This window comes from Sander lucioperca, chromosome 5 (assembly GCF_008315115.2).
Source record: "Sander lucioperca isolate FBNREF2018 chromosome 5, SLUC_FBN_1.2, whole genome shotgun sequence".
Taxonomy (NCBI): domain Eukaryota; kingdom Metazoa; phylum Chordata; class Actinopteri; order Perciformes; family Percidae; genus Sander; species Sander lucioperca.
The window spans coordinates 12,503,505-12,519,333 of NC_050177.1; the positions used below are offsets into that span (position 1 = coordinate 12,503,505).

The window sequence follows — 15,829 nt, forward strand, 5'->3', positions numbered from 1 at the left end:
TGGTTACCATAGCTAAAACAATGGAGTTTGGACTACTTGAATGACATCCGTGTTAACTGTTCTGCAAAAGGGTGGGGAAAATGTGTCCATCCAATGAGAAAGAGTTAACACATTTGCAAGAGGTGTCTTCTGCTCTGCTGAGACAGTGATGATGAAAACCAAGTGGATCCCAGTTTCTTTAAGAAGGTCAAAGCAATCAAGAAAAACTGTATGTGTAATATTTACAGAATTTCAGTTTTCAGCCAAGGTTTGAAAATAAGAATCAATGGAATCAAAATTTGCATCAAAGCATTTCTGATTCTGGATCCAATTCTCTGCAAGAAGGCAAATTTGACAACAAATGGCACTGGCATGAAAGCTACGTACAGTAGTAGGCTACAGTGACAAGCAATGGTGCACTGATTCCCACTGAGTGCTGTATTTTGTATTTTATTGTCCACTGTGTAATGGTTGATTGAAAGAGCTCATACACTTGTTTGCAAGTTGTGTTGTTTGAAGGCAAAATTAGCTTTTGTTACATATGTTAAATGTTTTGGCACGGTTACAGCCTTTTGCAAACAAAATGTGTCATTTTGACCATGAGTGCCACTGTTTCGGCCTGTGTGTTAACTGTTTTGAAAATGTGGAGTTTGAGTTGACTGCTGTATCAAAGCAATCAAGAAAAACTGTAATAGAAAAGAGGGACATTTTCATCGATGTGTTCAAGCTGCTGTGAAGAAATGTTTGACAGGGTACCAATATATTTTTGTGTGAAACACACAAGGAAGGGAGTGAGACAGGGGTTTGTAATTTTTTTTACACTTGATATCAAACCTATCTGATCTTCACAGGGTCATGGAGTCTGTTAGGTGAGCTGCACTTGATCACTGGGGAGGGAATTGTGCTTAGGACAGAGGTTGAGTGGTGCTAAAAGCACTAGTGCTGTTTTTTTAAATGTCTTTTAAGGGTTGTTTATTGAGAAGTTAAAATACTGGAGGTAAGCAAAAACAAGATTTCCAGCAGGTGTTAGGTTGCACTCTAAAACGATAGTTCTAGTTTCTTGCCAAGAAATAGAAGATTGATACTGAGTTTTACGCAGGGATATGTGCCCGACAATTTTTGACTGGGAGCAGTCACTTCCTCAGGTCTTGTCATCATTGTGAGGGTGCCAGGCAACATGTGGATATACAGTGTATATATATATATAATTGGTCAGTTAGTGAGCTTTAGAGATGCTAATAGTTGGATGCTGTTACCTTTGTACGGAGCCAGGCCAGCTGTTTCTCCCTGTTTCCAGTCTTTGTGCTAAGCTAAGCTAACCCAACAGGCTGCTGGCTGTAGCTTAACAGACAAAGAGAGTGGTATCAATATTTTCATCTGGCTCTTGGGAAGAAAGTTGAAACATGTCAAAGTATTGCTTTGAATCTATGGTGCCTTCATCAGTGTAGGAAAAATAAATCTCAGAAGATTTGTCTAAGCTAAGGTAGAACTCAATCAACAATGAATTGCAAAAAAAGAACACAATACGGTTTTCCAAGAAATGCAAAAATACAATCCCAAACAATTCAAAAACAACATTGAATGATTACAATGCTGATTTCACTTTTTTTATATACTATACTTTGACTTTTTTTATGTACTATACTTTCTCACTTTCCGGAAAACTATACTATGACTTTTTTCACTTTTTTCGACATACTATACTATGACTTTTCATCACTTTGTTTTAATCATTTTTTTCGACATACAATATATACTATGACTTTTTTCGACATACTATGGTATGACTTTTTTTGCCTTTTTTCAACATACTATACTTTCACTTTTTTATCACTTTTTTTCGACATACTATACTATGACTTTTTTATCACTTTTTTCGACATACTCTACTATGACTTTTTTTTTAACATTATACATTATTCTTTTTTATCACTTTTTTCGGCATATTATACTAAGACTTTTTTCACTTCTGTAAACATACTATACTATGACTATTTTTCACTTCAATCAACATACTATACTATGACCTTTTTTGACATACTATACTATGACGTTTTTATCACTTTTTTTTCAACATACTATACTATGATTTTTTTTATCACTTCTTTCGACATACTATACTATGACATTTTATTCGCCATGCTATGACTATTTTTTCATTTCTTTCGACATATGACTTATTTATTACTTTTTTTTCCAGATCCTATACTATGACCTATACTAACACTTTTTTCAACAAATCTCCTATCATGACTTTTTTTTTTTTGATATACCATCTATGTCTTTTTTCTATATAGTATACTATGACTTTTTATCACATTTTTTCTCTACGTACTATACTATGACTTTTTATAGCTTTTTTTCGATATACAATACCATGAGTTTTTTATCCCTTTTTTCGACATACTATGCTATGACTTTTTTCAACATACTCTACTATGACTTTTTTATTACTTTTTTCGACATGCTATACTATGACTGTTTTTCACTTCTTTTGACATACTATACTATGAGTTTTTTCTAAAAACATTTGCATGCTATTTTATGACTTTTTTTCAATATACCATACTATGTCTTTTTTCGATATACTATATTATTACTTTTTTGTAATTTTTTTCTACTTGCTATCCTATGACCTTTTTTTTATCACTTTTTTCGACATATTATACTGACCTATTTACTTTCTGTCAGGTCAGATAGCTTAGGGTGATAAGATTATGACTGAAAGACAGAAGGATGAGTGTTCAAATCTTATATGTTTGAGGAAGTTTTGAGGTGCAATATACTAAGTCAAAGAGACGAATATGCTAAAATAATGACATCTTAAGTCAGGTAGGATAGCTTAGAGTGATAAGAGAATGACTTGCAGACAGAAGGTTGAGTGTTCAAATCCTATGTCTTCCTGTAAGTTTTGAGGTCTGATACACATAACGTAACATAACGTGTGTATCAGATCCGGTAGCTTAGCATGATAATAGAATAACTGGAAGACAGAAGGATGAGTATTCCTAATCCTGAGTGGTGCAAATAGTTTCAAGACCTACACTACAGGACTGAAGAATAGATGTAGGCAACAGTTGTGTTCCTGTCAGTTTCTCTTATCACTTCTTTCGTCATGCTATACTATGACTTTTTATCACTTTTATCAACATGCTTATGACTTTTTTCGACACTATAGTATGACTTTTTTCAACATACTATAATTTTACTCTTTCGACATACTATACTATGACTTTTTAATCACTTTTTTCGACATGCTTATGACTTTTTTATCACTATTTTCGACATGCTTATGACTTTTTTGAACGCTATAATATGACTTTTTTATTACTTTTTTTGACATACTATACTATGACTTTTTTATCACTTTTTTCAACATGCTATAATTTGACTTTTTCGACATACTATACTATGCTTTTTTTATCACTTTTTCAACTTACTTTGCTATGACTTTTTTCGACATCTATGACTTTTTTATCACTTTTTTCAACATGCTATAATCAAAGAATTTCTTTGGGAAATTGGGAAAGGGAAGAAGTTGCACTCTCTCGTTACTTCCGGCTTCTGAACTGGTTGCAGTTCCACCAGAGTTCCATATAGGGGACACTCACAGGCCAGTGCAGAATGAATGGGACTCTATGGAGCTATACCCCTCAAAATCCACTTTTCTCAGGATATAATTCTTTGTCTAGTAATTTGAATGTTGCATTCAAATTAATTCAAGGGGAGGCTAAGAAAATACACACTGCTGGGTGTTAGATTTTTTTAAAGTGGCTTTTTTGTTCTAAAAAGCCTTTTAAAATGTCAATGATGTCATAGACATATACGGCCAGAGATACTGCTTTACGGCAAGTTCTGAGTCGCTTCCTTTTTCTCTCTCGAGGCATCGACAACACAGCTGACAGGTTAGGCTCTCCCTGTCAATACACGTGCTAATGTTTTAAAGACCACGCCGAAATATTCACTCTGACATTCTGGTTCTGCTTCGGATGCCGTCAAGAGGGATCTCCGATCGTAATCAGTCCTTCACTGACCAATCAGCATTCATTAGCAGAATGCTAGCGTGTTATGGGCAACAACGACTCAACCTGTAAGAAATCAAAAGGACATAAGTACTCGTTCATTCAACTTTCGACCTATAATCCATGTTTAACTTGCAGAAACTACAATCAAATCTGAGATTTCTCAACGACAATCAGGCGAAAGAGACAAATTTAGCTGTCTAGCTCCATAGAATCCCATTCATTTTGCACTGGACCGCGATCACCCCCAGTGGAACTCTGGTGGAACTGCAACCAAATTCGGTACAATGGGGCTTAATAGGGAGTGGAAAGGCTTTCTGTAGACCGGCTTTGCTATAATTTGACTTTTTCGACATACTATACTATTACTTTATAATCACTTTTTTCGACATATGGCACTATGACTTTTTATCACTTTCTTTGACATACTATACTATGACTTTTTGTCACTTTCTTCAAAACACTATACTATGACTTTTTAGGGACTGTTCCTTATTTATTTCAGGGGCCACTGGAGAAGTTTTGGGATCTTTAGTCAAAATAGACCTGACCCTCCCTTCACCAGCAATACATTTTGGATGAACCTCCAAAATGACAAGGAAAAAATAACCCTACCCAACAATTTATTGATGCCTTCTGTACTGGTTTGTACTCTAGTAAACTAGTATTCACATGAAATAAAACAATAAAACGTTGAGACCATTCAGCAAAGCACACTGGGTAATAAGAAATGCAACACTGGTTGCTATGGACTCGTCACTAGGCTTCCTCAGTCATTGTATATTTTAGCATATAGGTAAAGCTGCCGAAGCTGAACATTATCCAAAACTCCATTTCTCAGATGAGCGTCATTTTGGGAGCTTGCATGCTACTGCTCCTTCCTTCTCAAATGCCTTGAAAAAGATGTCGTTTGCACAATTTCACAAATAATCACCGGGACCAAAAGGATATTTGAGTCGGGAATGGCTGGCCAGGTCTCTAAAGCTACAGCTCAAATTGTCTGGCTGACTAAACAAGGCCCATCTGCTAGCGATAGGGGCCGAGACTGAGAGAGCTACATGGAGCTACATGGATAAATATGCACCAAACAAGCCACTTTGAAATGTTGATGTTCTCACGAATACAAAAGTTGGGTGACCTTTTTTTAGACTAAAAAAAATTGGATGATCCTCCCCTCAACAAAGAATAAAAAGACATGACCCTCCCCTATTTTCCTCCGATGGTCAATTCCATAAATACCGAACGGTCCCTCACTTTTTTCCACATGACTTTTTTTGACATAATATAGCCTACTATGACTTTATTATCACATTTATCGACATACTATACTATGGCTTTATATTACTTTTTTCGACATGCTATACTATGACTTTTATGGCACTCTTTTCAACGTACAATACTATGGCTTTTTTATCACTTTTTTCAACATAATATACTATGATTTTGTTGTCATTTTTTTCTCTCGATATACTAGAGTATGACTTTTTTATCCCTCTTTTTTCGACATGCTATAATTTGACTTTTTTGATATACTATTCTATGACGTTTTTATCACTTTTTTCGATATACTATTCTATGACTTTTTTATGATGTTTTTCGACATGCTATACTGTCTTTTTATCACTTTTTTCGACATGCTATACTATGACCTTTGAATCACTTTTTTCAAAATGACTTTTTTTTATCACTTTTATCGACATGCTGTACTATGACTTTTTTTTTATCACTTTTTTTGACATAGTATACTATGACATTATTTGCCTTTTGCACATCCTATACTTTGACTTTTTTCGACATAATATACTATGACTTTTTTATCACTTTTTTCGACATACTATACTATGACTTTTTTTACGACTCTTTTCGGCACACTATACTATGACTTTTTATGACTTTTTTCGACATGCTATACTATGACTTTTTTATCACTTTTTTCCACATCCTATACTCTGACTTTTTTCGACATACTATGCAATGACTTTTTTCGACATACCATATATATAACGTAGACATGCTATACTGTGACTTTTTCTGACATGCTATACTATGACTTTTTTTATCACTTTTTTCGACATGCTATACTATGATTTTTTTCGACATGATATACTATGACTTTTTTATCACATTTATTGACATACTATATTATGGCTTTCTATCACTTTTTTCGACATGCTATACTATGACTTTTTTACAACTCTTTTCGACACACTATACTATGACTTTTTATGACTTTTTTCGACATGCTATACTATGACTTTTTTATCACTTTTCGACATAATATGCAATGACCTTTTAATCACTTTTCTTTCGACATACCATGCAATTACTTTTTTCAACATACCATAATATAACTTTTTTTAATCACTTTTCGAAATACTATACTATGACTTTTTTATAACTTTTTTCGACATACTATACTATGACTTTTTTCGACATACTATACTATGACTTTTTTATCACATCTATTGACATAGTATACTATACTACATACTATGGCTTTCTATCACTTTTTTTCAACATGCTATACTATGACTTTTATGGCAATCTTTTCGACGTACAATACTATGGCTTTTTATCACTTTTTTCAACATAATATACTATGACTTTTTTGTCATTTTTTCGACATGCTATACAATGACTGTTTATAACATGCTATTCTGTGCCTTTTTTTTTTATCACATTTATCGACATACTATGACTTTTTTACGACTCTTTTCGACACACTATACTATGACTATTTATGACTTTTTTTGACATGCTATACTATGACTTTTTTATGACTTTTTTCGACATGCTATACTATGACTTTTTTACACTTTTTTGAAATGCTATACTATGACTATTTATCACTTTTTTCCACATCCTATACTCTGACTTTTTTCGACATACTATGCAATGACTTTTTTATCACTTTTTGACATACCATGCAATTACTTTTTTCGACATACTATAATATGACTTTTTTTTTTTATCACTTTTCGAAATAGTATACTATGTTTTTTATCACTTTTTTCGACATACTATACTATGACTTTTTATCACTTTTTTCAACATACTATACTATTACTTTTTTGACATACTGTACTATGACTTTTTTATCTCTTTTTTCAACATACTATACTATGACTTTTTAGGACATACTATACTATGACGAATTTTAATTTCTTTCGACATACTATAATATGACTTGTCTATCACTTTTTTCGACATACTGTCTATGGCCGTAGTAGTACTGGAATAATCATACAGAGAGTGGCTGGTTGCTGTGTTGGTTACTAAACAAGTCTCTATCTTATTATCTCCTTCTCACACTCTCTATACACATTCACTGCAGCTTCAGGATCTCTCTTACACGAATAGGGTTAATGTAAGGCAATACACCTCCATCCATCCAAGTCATCTTAGGTCCTCTCTCTGCTCGACTGCACCCGTTGAGTAAGTTAACTCTTCCTTATCCAGCTCTCTATAGTGTGTGTGGATGGAGGCTGAGGGCAGGGCCGGTGCCAGTGTTAAATGAACGGACAGGTGAGCGGCGCCTAAGTCCTCTGTGACCAGCTGGGCACTGTAAGCTGACCGCTGCCGTTGTGTGTGGTCTGAATGGAGCTGAGAGACGACGGGGGTTGAGGTCGGGCATGGAGAACCCCAGAGGAACCCCTCTCTCAGGACTCAGCTGCATATCTTACACTCCATCTGTTTGCCTTTTATGGAGGGGTAAGTCAGGGACACTTCACCTGAGCTGCTGGGAAGAAGGGAGAAGAAGAACATGTGAAAAGAGGTTAGGAGGTAAAGGAAAGTAGCCTACACAAGAAGATAAAAAATGGTTTAAATAAACACAATCTTCTCCTATTTAGTGGCCCTCATCCCACCATCACCCCTCTCTGTTTCCCAAACTTCATTTCCCTTCTTCCTGCTCACTCATAGCTGGTCATAGATCCCTCTGAGGACATGAGGTCTTTGACAACTGAAGCATGTCCGTTGCTCAAACATTCATTCACTGGCCAGTCAAGAGTTTCGACTAGACAGCTACCAGAAAATCACTTTTCTATGAAAACCCAATGCTATCTTGTTACAGCGTAATAAAGAATCTTTGTCCAGCAACACAGTATAAATCATAGTTAGCAAATGTAGCTGCCAGAAGTCTTGAGGGCTCATGTGCAGAAAGTTGGTCACAGTGATCAGGCAAGCATTGCAACTGCACTGATTTAAATGAGATAAGCTGGTTCCTTTGACAAACAGCTCAGGTTTAGCAACTGTTGAGTGAGGAGATTATCAGTGCTTTTAAGGCTAAAGCTTTCTTCTGGATGTTCACCAAGAACCAGTAGATTGTAAATACTTAGCCCCCTCTGCTGCATGCCAGTTTGCAGATCTTAGTCATTTTAAATTCAATTGCTGCAGATATCTAGGCGTACTTTAAAATGTCAACATGCAACTGAGTGTAAAAGATCTGTAAAAAACAGTTTGCACCTTCATGCAGAATACTGTCCAAACCTACGCTTTAAAAAAGAGTTGTAGTGTTGTAGTGCCCTGGCCTCTGTCATAGAACCCTCTTTGCTTGGCTTTGTCCCACCCTAAGAGCCTGGGTAGCAGGTTGGATGTTGGAGGAATGCCTCCCATATCGGGTGACCCATTGCCCCACGGCCTTTGCTCCTCGCCTAGCTCGCAGCGAGGGAGTGCTCCTGACGGGCGCTGTATCCCGTGTCACAAAAGCACCTTTCTACACAACAGGGGTACAGAGAATGGGCCACAGCACAGTGGTTCTCCTTGGGTCGGCTCCAGCCCGCCGTAGTTGGATTTCAGACCTCCCCCTGTGCTTCCAGCAAACACCCTCATTGGTGGGGATGTTCTTTTGCCCAAGCCTGGCAGAGATATCAGAGAGACCTGAAGCTCCTGGTGCTGCCTCCAAACCGCTAGAGAGGATAAATGACCTACCACTTATGCATAACTGGGTGAGTCTTATTAATTTAGTTAAATTATACATTTTGCACAGAAAGTTGATTGATGGGTTACTTATTAAATTATTGTTTTTATGTGTAAAGAATGACATATGTTGAGGAGCATACTGAACTTGATAAAGATGATGAATATGCAGAGTGTCATTGCAGTTAAACGTAGCAGCAGAATTTACTGATAAAAGCCATAAAATCAGCTTTTGAATAGTCAAACTGCAGACTTTTCGAGTCACAATGGCACATGACTGAGAAACAAAGTAGCTCCAACCTGAAATTAGCGGTGTAGAAAGCGCACAAGTGGAAACAGAGAAACAGAAAAATAATCCGAATTGAAGAAACATGGAGAATGATAGTAGATGAGAGGAGAGGTAGCTTGGTAGTGCTGAGTGTTTTGCAACAGCGAACTGCTGATCAGATGTGCTATTTTTGTAACCTCTTGTCTTTAAACCTAAAGTGGATGGAAAATGAAATGAGTGTAGAAGAACAGAAGAAAATAGCTTTTAAACTCTGTTCTCAGATCCCAGTCAACCATGAGGATTATCTCCTGTCAGTCTACCCTTGTGGCTGTAGTTGTGGTTATACTCACTGTGGTGTCCTGCGCTGAAGCTAAGACTACACAGAAGCCAAAGTACCAGTACACCAAGAAACCCGTACCTCAGATCACCGTGCACAGCCCTGTGACCACCAGCATGCCCAAGACTCTCAAGATAGTGCCGAGCGCAAATCCTGTGGAGCCCCATCCGCTGCCCACCACAGAGAGGACCACCTATCTAAATCAGGTCCCTCCACAGTACTACACAGACAGCACCGAGCCCCCTGGTGCTGGCCCTGAGAATTACACTCTAGATTACAACGAGTGCTATTTCAACTTCTGCGAGTGCTGTCCACCTGAGAGAGGCCCCAGGGGGCCAAAGGGAGACAGAGGCATGGCAGGTATAAGACTCACTGATAAAGCGCATTTGAGAAAAATGCTTTTGATTTAATCAATTCATTTGTTTGCTTTCAACATTTTGAACTTAGCCTACGTTTCCTTATGTAGGGCCACCTGGTGAAAGAGGCCTTACAGGAGCAGCTGGTTTACCTGGACCACCGGGAGTGAGTGGTCCTATGGGGTTAAGAGGAGACAGAGGTGAGTAAAATATGGTTCAATTTTAATTAATTTAAATAAACATTTACAATTGCTTATTACATAAACATTACAATTATATTATCATATATTGAAAGAATGCAGCCATGATGTATCATACATTACAAAGACATATTATGAAACAATGGGCCCCTGGGCACAACACATAAAGCCCAGGGGCCCATTACACAACGGTGATTCAGAATAGTCAGTTTACAAAGGCCCCATCATTGTTCTTCTTCACTAGTTAAAAAAATAAAAATATTCACATTGCTTATGTTGGATATTGTTCATTGAATCAATGTCTCAGGGGATAGAGGTGACAGAGGAAGCAGTGGGCCAGGTGGGCCACCAGGAGTCCCAGGGAAACCAGGACAAAAAGGTGCAAACTTGATCCGGTGATTGTTGAATTGTTTGATATTGTTTCCATACTTCAACAGTTCTGATATAGTTTTCCTTACCTTGCAGGTGATTTTGGCTCAAAAGGTGAGAGGGGTGAGATAGGGTCGCAAGGTGTCAAAGGTGACAGTGGGGTGAAAGGGGAACCTGGCCAGAATGGGACTGCTGGTGAGAAAGGAGAACCGGGAAAAGAGGGGCCAGCTGGACCTCCAGGAGTGGCTGTTGAGATAGGTCCTAAAGGAGACAAGGGGGATAAGGGGGAGTGTGGCACGTTCGGGGAGAGAGGACAGAAAGGTGAGCGAGGGGACACTGGGTCCCCTGGCATTCCAGGAGGGATGGGCATTCCAGGAATGAATGGCAAGCATGGTTCCCCAGGTCCTGTAGGCCTCCGAGGGGATCAGGGACCTGTTGGACCACAAGGAGAACCAGGGTTTACAGGACCTCAGGGACCACAAGGCATAAGAGGGATGCTTGGGCCAAAAGGGGACAGAGGTTACCCTGGGATGAGAGGTGAGCGGGGCATTCGTGGATTCAAAGGAGCTAAGGGATCAGGGGTTCCCCAGAAACGCTCAGCCTTCAGTGTAGGTATCTCTCCAAGAAAGTCCTTCCCTCCCTCTGGCTTCCCAATCCGCTTTGACAAAGTCTTCTACAACGAAGAGAACCACTTCAATGTCACTTCCAGTAGCTTTACATGCATCCACGCCGGGGTTTATGTCTTCTCCTTCCACATCACCGTACGCAATCAGCCACTGCGAGCCACGCTGGTAGTGAACGGGTCACGGCGGGTAAGGACGCGGGACTCTCTGTACGGCCAAGACATCGACCAGGCGTCCACTCTGGTGGTGCTGCGGCTGGCGGTGGGTGATCAGGTGTGGATGGAGACGCTCAGAGACTGGAATGGGGCGTATGCCAGCAATGACGATGACAGCATCTTCTCTGGATTCTTGCTTTACTCAGACACGGTCTAACTCTCTACTGAAAAAAATGTTCTTCTACTGGACTGTTCCATCCCTGAAAAGGCCAAATACTGGTGGTGCTACACTACACTCATTACTTATGAACTGCTGGAAAAGCTTTATGCACACTAGTATGAAAATGTAAGGACTGGCAATATCAAGGTCATGTTTAGTATCTTCTTATTTTACCTGTTGCCCTCTGAATAAAAACAAAAGTCTTGTTTACTGATTGTATATATACAACATTTTTATACACAACCTTCATCACGTAACATGCATAAATAAAAAAGATCTATAAATATATTGGGGTATATTGTCCAGTCCAAAAAATGTGGTAAATTGCTCAATGAGGAATCCTGAAAAAGCACACACATTGCTTCCCAGGTAATTAGGGGAAGAAGACAATAAAAAAACTACACTATAAAAATGTTTGCAAAATGACAAAGGTAACTAAGGGCAAAGATGCCAATATTCACCATAAATTGAAATCTTACATACAAATATATGATGCATGTGTATGTGCAAGTATACAGAGACTATCACTGTGACCTATAACTGTATTATTATTCTTACTGTAAATCCACTACCCATGATATTATACCAATACTTCTAATAAGAAAGCAGTATTGCATGAGGACTACTATATATTGTACAATAGGGTTGTAAAAAAGAGTTCATTAAAAATAAAATCCAGTAGTACATACTGTATGATTCATGCTTTATTTGCTTGCACAATATGACATTAGTTATTATTCCCAGCACTACGGATCCAGTTAGTTTTGATGAGATGAGATCATAAAGTTGACACTTGGTAACATGTAGAATTAATATTACACAATTAACCATATAAAAAGTGTGCACTGGCAGCACAGTGTACATATGATTGATATCAGATAGCTAAAGATGTGCCAGTTGCATGCTATTACATTGATTTAGGATCATGTATTTTCTGTAATGTCTGATAACTTGTCACCATAGGACAGTGTCTGGAGAGACCTAAGGCATGTCACCAGATTCTCCAGACATATCAGATTCTCCAGACATATCAGATCCTCCAGACATATCAGATTCCTCAGAAATATTGAGGGGGGGAGGAATAGCAGTTTGTGTGAGAGACTGGACTGTAGATAGCAGAGTACTTGGTGCTGGCTGTGAAGGCTTCAGTGGAGGAGTTGTAGATTGGGTGCTCACTTCAGTAGGCTGAATAAAAGTTGGAGTTGCAGTGGATCGGTGAGGAGAGGGCCGGGCTGCTGTTGGCTCAGCTGCAGGAGGCTGGGAGAGCACTGGGGATGAGATTGTGGGAGCTAAAGGCCATGGGTCCCTGGTATGAAGAGTGTGAGGCATCAGCATCTGTGGTGCTATTGGGTCAGAGACAAGTTGACCTCAGAAGTTTCGCAAGTTGCAATTTTGACACTTTAGGTTTGAACTTTCAGTCAAGGACACACAGCAGGTTACATTTACTTATATATACCTGTTACTTGTCCAAAGCTTTCAGGTTCACTCCACCTGGAGATGCCCAACTCAGGCACCTTGGCCTTGCAGCTGTACTGGCCTGGAGTCCGTTGGACCAGATCATGGTTCTCAGAGGTTGCTGTTCCCAGTCGGTTGTTATTCTTGTAGAAATAGAAGTTTATTGCAGGGGCAGGAGCACGGGCGTTGTATTGGAGGTGGCATATGAGCTTCATCTTCTTTAGTGGAATCAGGTTATTGTCTGCAACAATCTCCAAAACTGGCTGAGACAGAACCTCTGAGATAGAGCCACAGAAGAAGAAACATTACTGACACATCAAAATAGTTTAAAAGAATGTTGACATTTATTTTATTTTAGCACTATAATTATTAAGATATTATGGGAATGGCTCTTCACTTTCTTGCCAAGAGTTAGTTGAAAAGATCAATACTGCTCTCAGATACAAGAGTGGTATTGCTCTTCTAACTTTTGGCAAGAAAGCTAATAAGTGCATTTCCTAAAGTGTCTAACTATATATTTAATGTGTGCAAATTCACCAAACTCAGCATATGCAATCCAGAATGTGAACTCACCTAAGACCTGCACTGAAGCGTCAGCTGAAATTACAGAGTGTGTACGTCTGCCTTCATCCCACGATGCCCTACAAGAATAAATTCCTTGGTCCTCGAGGGTCAAGTTATTCAGGTAGAAATGTGGGTGGAGGCCATTCTGTCTCATGACTTCAACGCCATCTTTGTACAGAATCACCTCATGAAGTTGGGATGTGCCTCGGACGCGACATGTGACCTTTAAGGTTTCTCCAACGAGGCTGGGATGAGGTGGGACTTGCAGGATAGCCCACCCTCCTGAACAAAGATTACAGAGAAGAAAGTGACATTGAAATAACATCTTGTGCTCTTATATTGATATTTACAGTAATAAAACAGGCCAATGGCAGCGTGTTTTAAATGTGACCAAAACTTGGTCACGTTTTCTAAAAACAAACACACAACGGGGCACCATACTATATTTAAAAGCAGCTGGAGTTCAGTGGTTCCCAATTCTCAGAGTTGACGGGAGTAGCAGAAGTAGGAAAAAGAGGAAGAAGAGGGTCTGACATGTGAATCAAGGAGATTTCTAATGAAATGAAACTGATAAACAAGATCTTACCATCCACGTAAATCTCCAAAGGCAGACTTTGGAGAGTGTGCATGTTTCCCACTAATGTGTCCCTCACTCCCTGGCAGTAATATTTCCCACTCTCTTGAACCTTGGCGTTCCACAGAATGAGGTCCTTCCCAGACTGTGGGAGCTGCTTAGATTCCCTGAACCACAGGTAGGTCCAGGTGGACTTGTGGACATCAGGAATGCTGCATGTCAGCCGGACACTCTCTCCAGAGAAGATCCTTGAATCCCCCGACACTATTTCCAATACAGCTCTGAGCGAGGTCAAAAGGGGAGCTAAGGAGACAAACACATATGGGTTTACTGGGGAAGTATATCCCCCCCAAAAAAATCTGTATACCTACATGGTTTCGATTATAAATGTTAATGTTTAGCTCATGAACTTAAAATCACATAATGCCATCTGTTCAGTGGATTGATTGATTATATTGATACAGTATACAGTATGCTTACAAAGGTTAACATCTAGTTATGTGAAGTTGTTCCATATCTAGAATTGAATAAAGAATAGGTGGTACATACCCTGTGTTACTACAAGCTGTGGTAGTGTCGAAAGAACTGAAAAAGGAAAATAATCCAGCATGAGACAAATAAAAGTAGAAAACAATATTTTAAACACAGTGATACATTTGTGAGATATTACAAATGAACAGATGAAAACTCACCGAGGAGGGAAATGACAGTGTCCATTTTTAATATTTGTGAGAAACAGAGATTGAGGGAGATTACTTTATTTCTAGTGGGGAGGGAAGTGAAAATGATGTTCCAACACATCACACAGGATATCCCTTTTTTCAGAAATAACGCTTTCATTTCTGCCATAAGTGTATTTTTGAACTGTGAGCATACTTTTATAGAAACCTAAAGGGGATTACTTTTTTCTTTTTTTAAAACAACAAGAATGGATGGGTATTAGAATATAAGGAACTATCTCCTTTTGTTATCAATATAACAAATATATATATATATATATATATATATATATATACATATGTTAATTTTATAATTATATCCTTTTTAGTCTTTTCTTCATGTCTACTTAATTCCTTGACCCCAAGTATATTTCCTGGAAATGTCAGTGAAAAACAAAGGGAAGTGAAAGAAACACACCCTATTTTCACTGATTCTGAATTTCAGTTGAAATGCACCAACACCCATTGAGAAATAAACATGGGAAGACTTATGAAACAAATCACAATATATGTTATGTTGAAAAAGGACTAAATAAGTGCTTATTTTAAATCCCTCTCCAATGACCTGGGCGAATTTTTGGCATTGAAAAAAAATTCAAAAAAATTCTACTATGTCTTTCATGTATATGTTGTATATTTTAACAATAATACTGGTGTGGCAGGGACTTGGTAGGGAACCAGACGGTCACCATGTACGGAGTGAGGACTGGTAGCTGGGGTTAGGAGAAGTGCCAGTTCACCTCCTGGGCACAGCCAACCCCCCCCCCCAAGGGTGGCGCCTGTCAAGGGCAGCCCCCTCACTCTGACATCTCACCATTAATGCATGTATAGGTCCTAGGCGTGTGTACGTTTGTATTGTAATAACTAACAACGGAGTGAAAAAACTGTAATTTCCCCTTGTGGTCTGAATAAAGTATGTCTTCATCTTTTTTACATTCAAGTTTAACAAAATCTCACCACAGACAGCTAGAAGTATAGAGAGGACACAGAAATAAATTCACACTAAAAAGTCACTTTGATTTGTCTTACTCAGACTTACTCTAATTACTGTCAAATATATTGTATACTGCT

The 15,829-nt window shown here is 38.5% G+C and overlaps 2 protein-coding genes across 4 annotated transcripts; one reads left to right on the forward strand and one right to left on the reverse strand.

Moving 5' to 3' along the window:
• The first annotated feature begins 8,680 nt into the window (after window positions 1-8,680).
• otol1b (otolin 1b) lies at window positions 8,681-11,537 on the forward strand. The gene is made up of 5 exons (XM_031301072.2): window positions 8,681-8,947; window positions 9,468-9,883; window positions 9,990-10,079; window positions 10,387-10,458; window positions 10,545-11,537. The coding sequence occupies exons 1-5, from the start codon at window positions 8,922-8,924 to the stop codon at window positions 11,441-11,443; spliced, it is 1,503 nt and encodes a 500-aa protein (XP_031156932.2). The 5' UTR covers window positions 8,681-8,921; the 3' UTR covers window positions 11,444-11,537.
• Window positions 11,538-12,132: 595 nt separating this feature from the next.
• On the reverse strand, window positions 12,133-14,854 carry LOC116050848 (Fc receptor-like protein 5). Of its 3 annotated transcripts, none has more exons than XM_031301075.2 (7): window positions 14,732-14,854; window positions 14,589-14,624; window positions 14,052-14,342; window positions 13,475-13,747; window positions 12,903-13,178; window positions 12,750-12,789; window positions 12,133-12,719 (listed from the first exon to the last, which is right to left on the reverse strand). In XM_031301075.2, the coding sequence occupies exons 1-7, from the start codon at window positions 14,838-14,840 to the stop codon at window positions 12,428-12,430; spliced, it is 1,317 nt and encodes a 438-aa protein (XP_031156935.2). In that variant the 5' UTR covers window positions 14,841-14,854; the 3' UTR covers window positions 12,133-12,427. The 3 variants fall into 3 exon arrangements, with proteins under 3 accessions (XP_031156935.2, XP_031156934.2, XP_031156933.2); XM_031301074.2 differs by having other exon boundaries at window positions 12,133-12,420; window positions 12,460-12,789; XM_031301073.2 differs by having other exon boundaries at window positions 12,133-12,789.
• Between the last annotated feature and the right edge of the window lie 975 nt (window positions 14,855-15,829).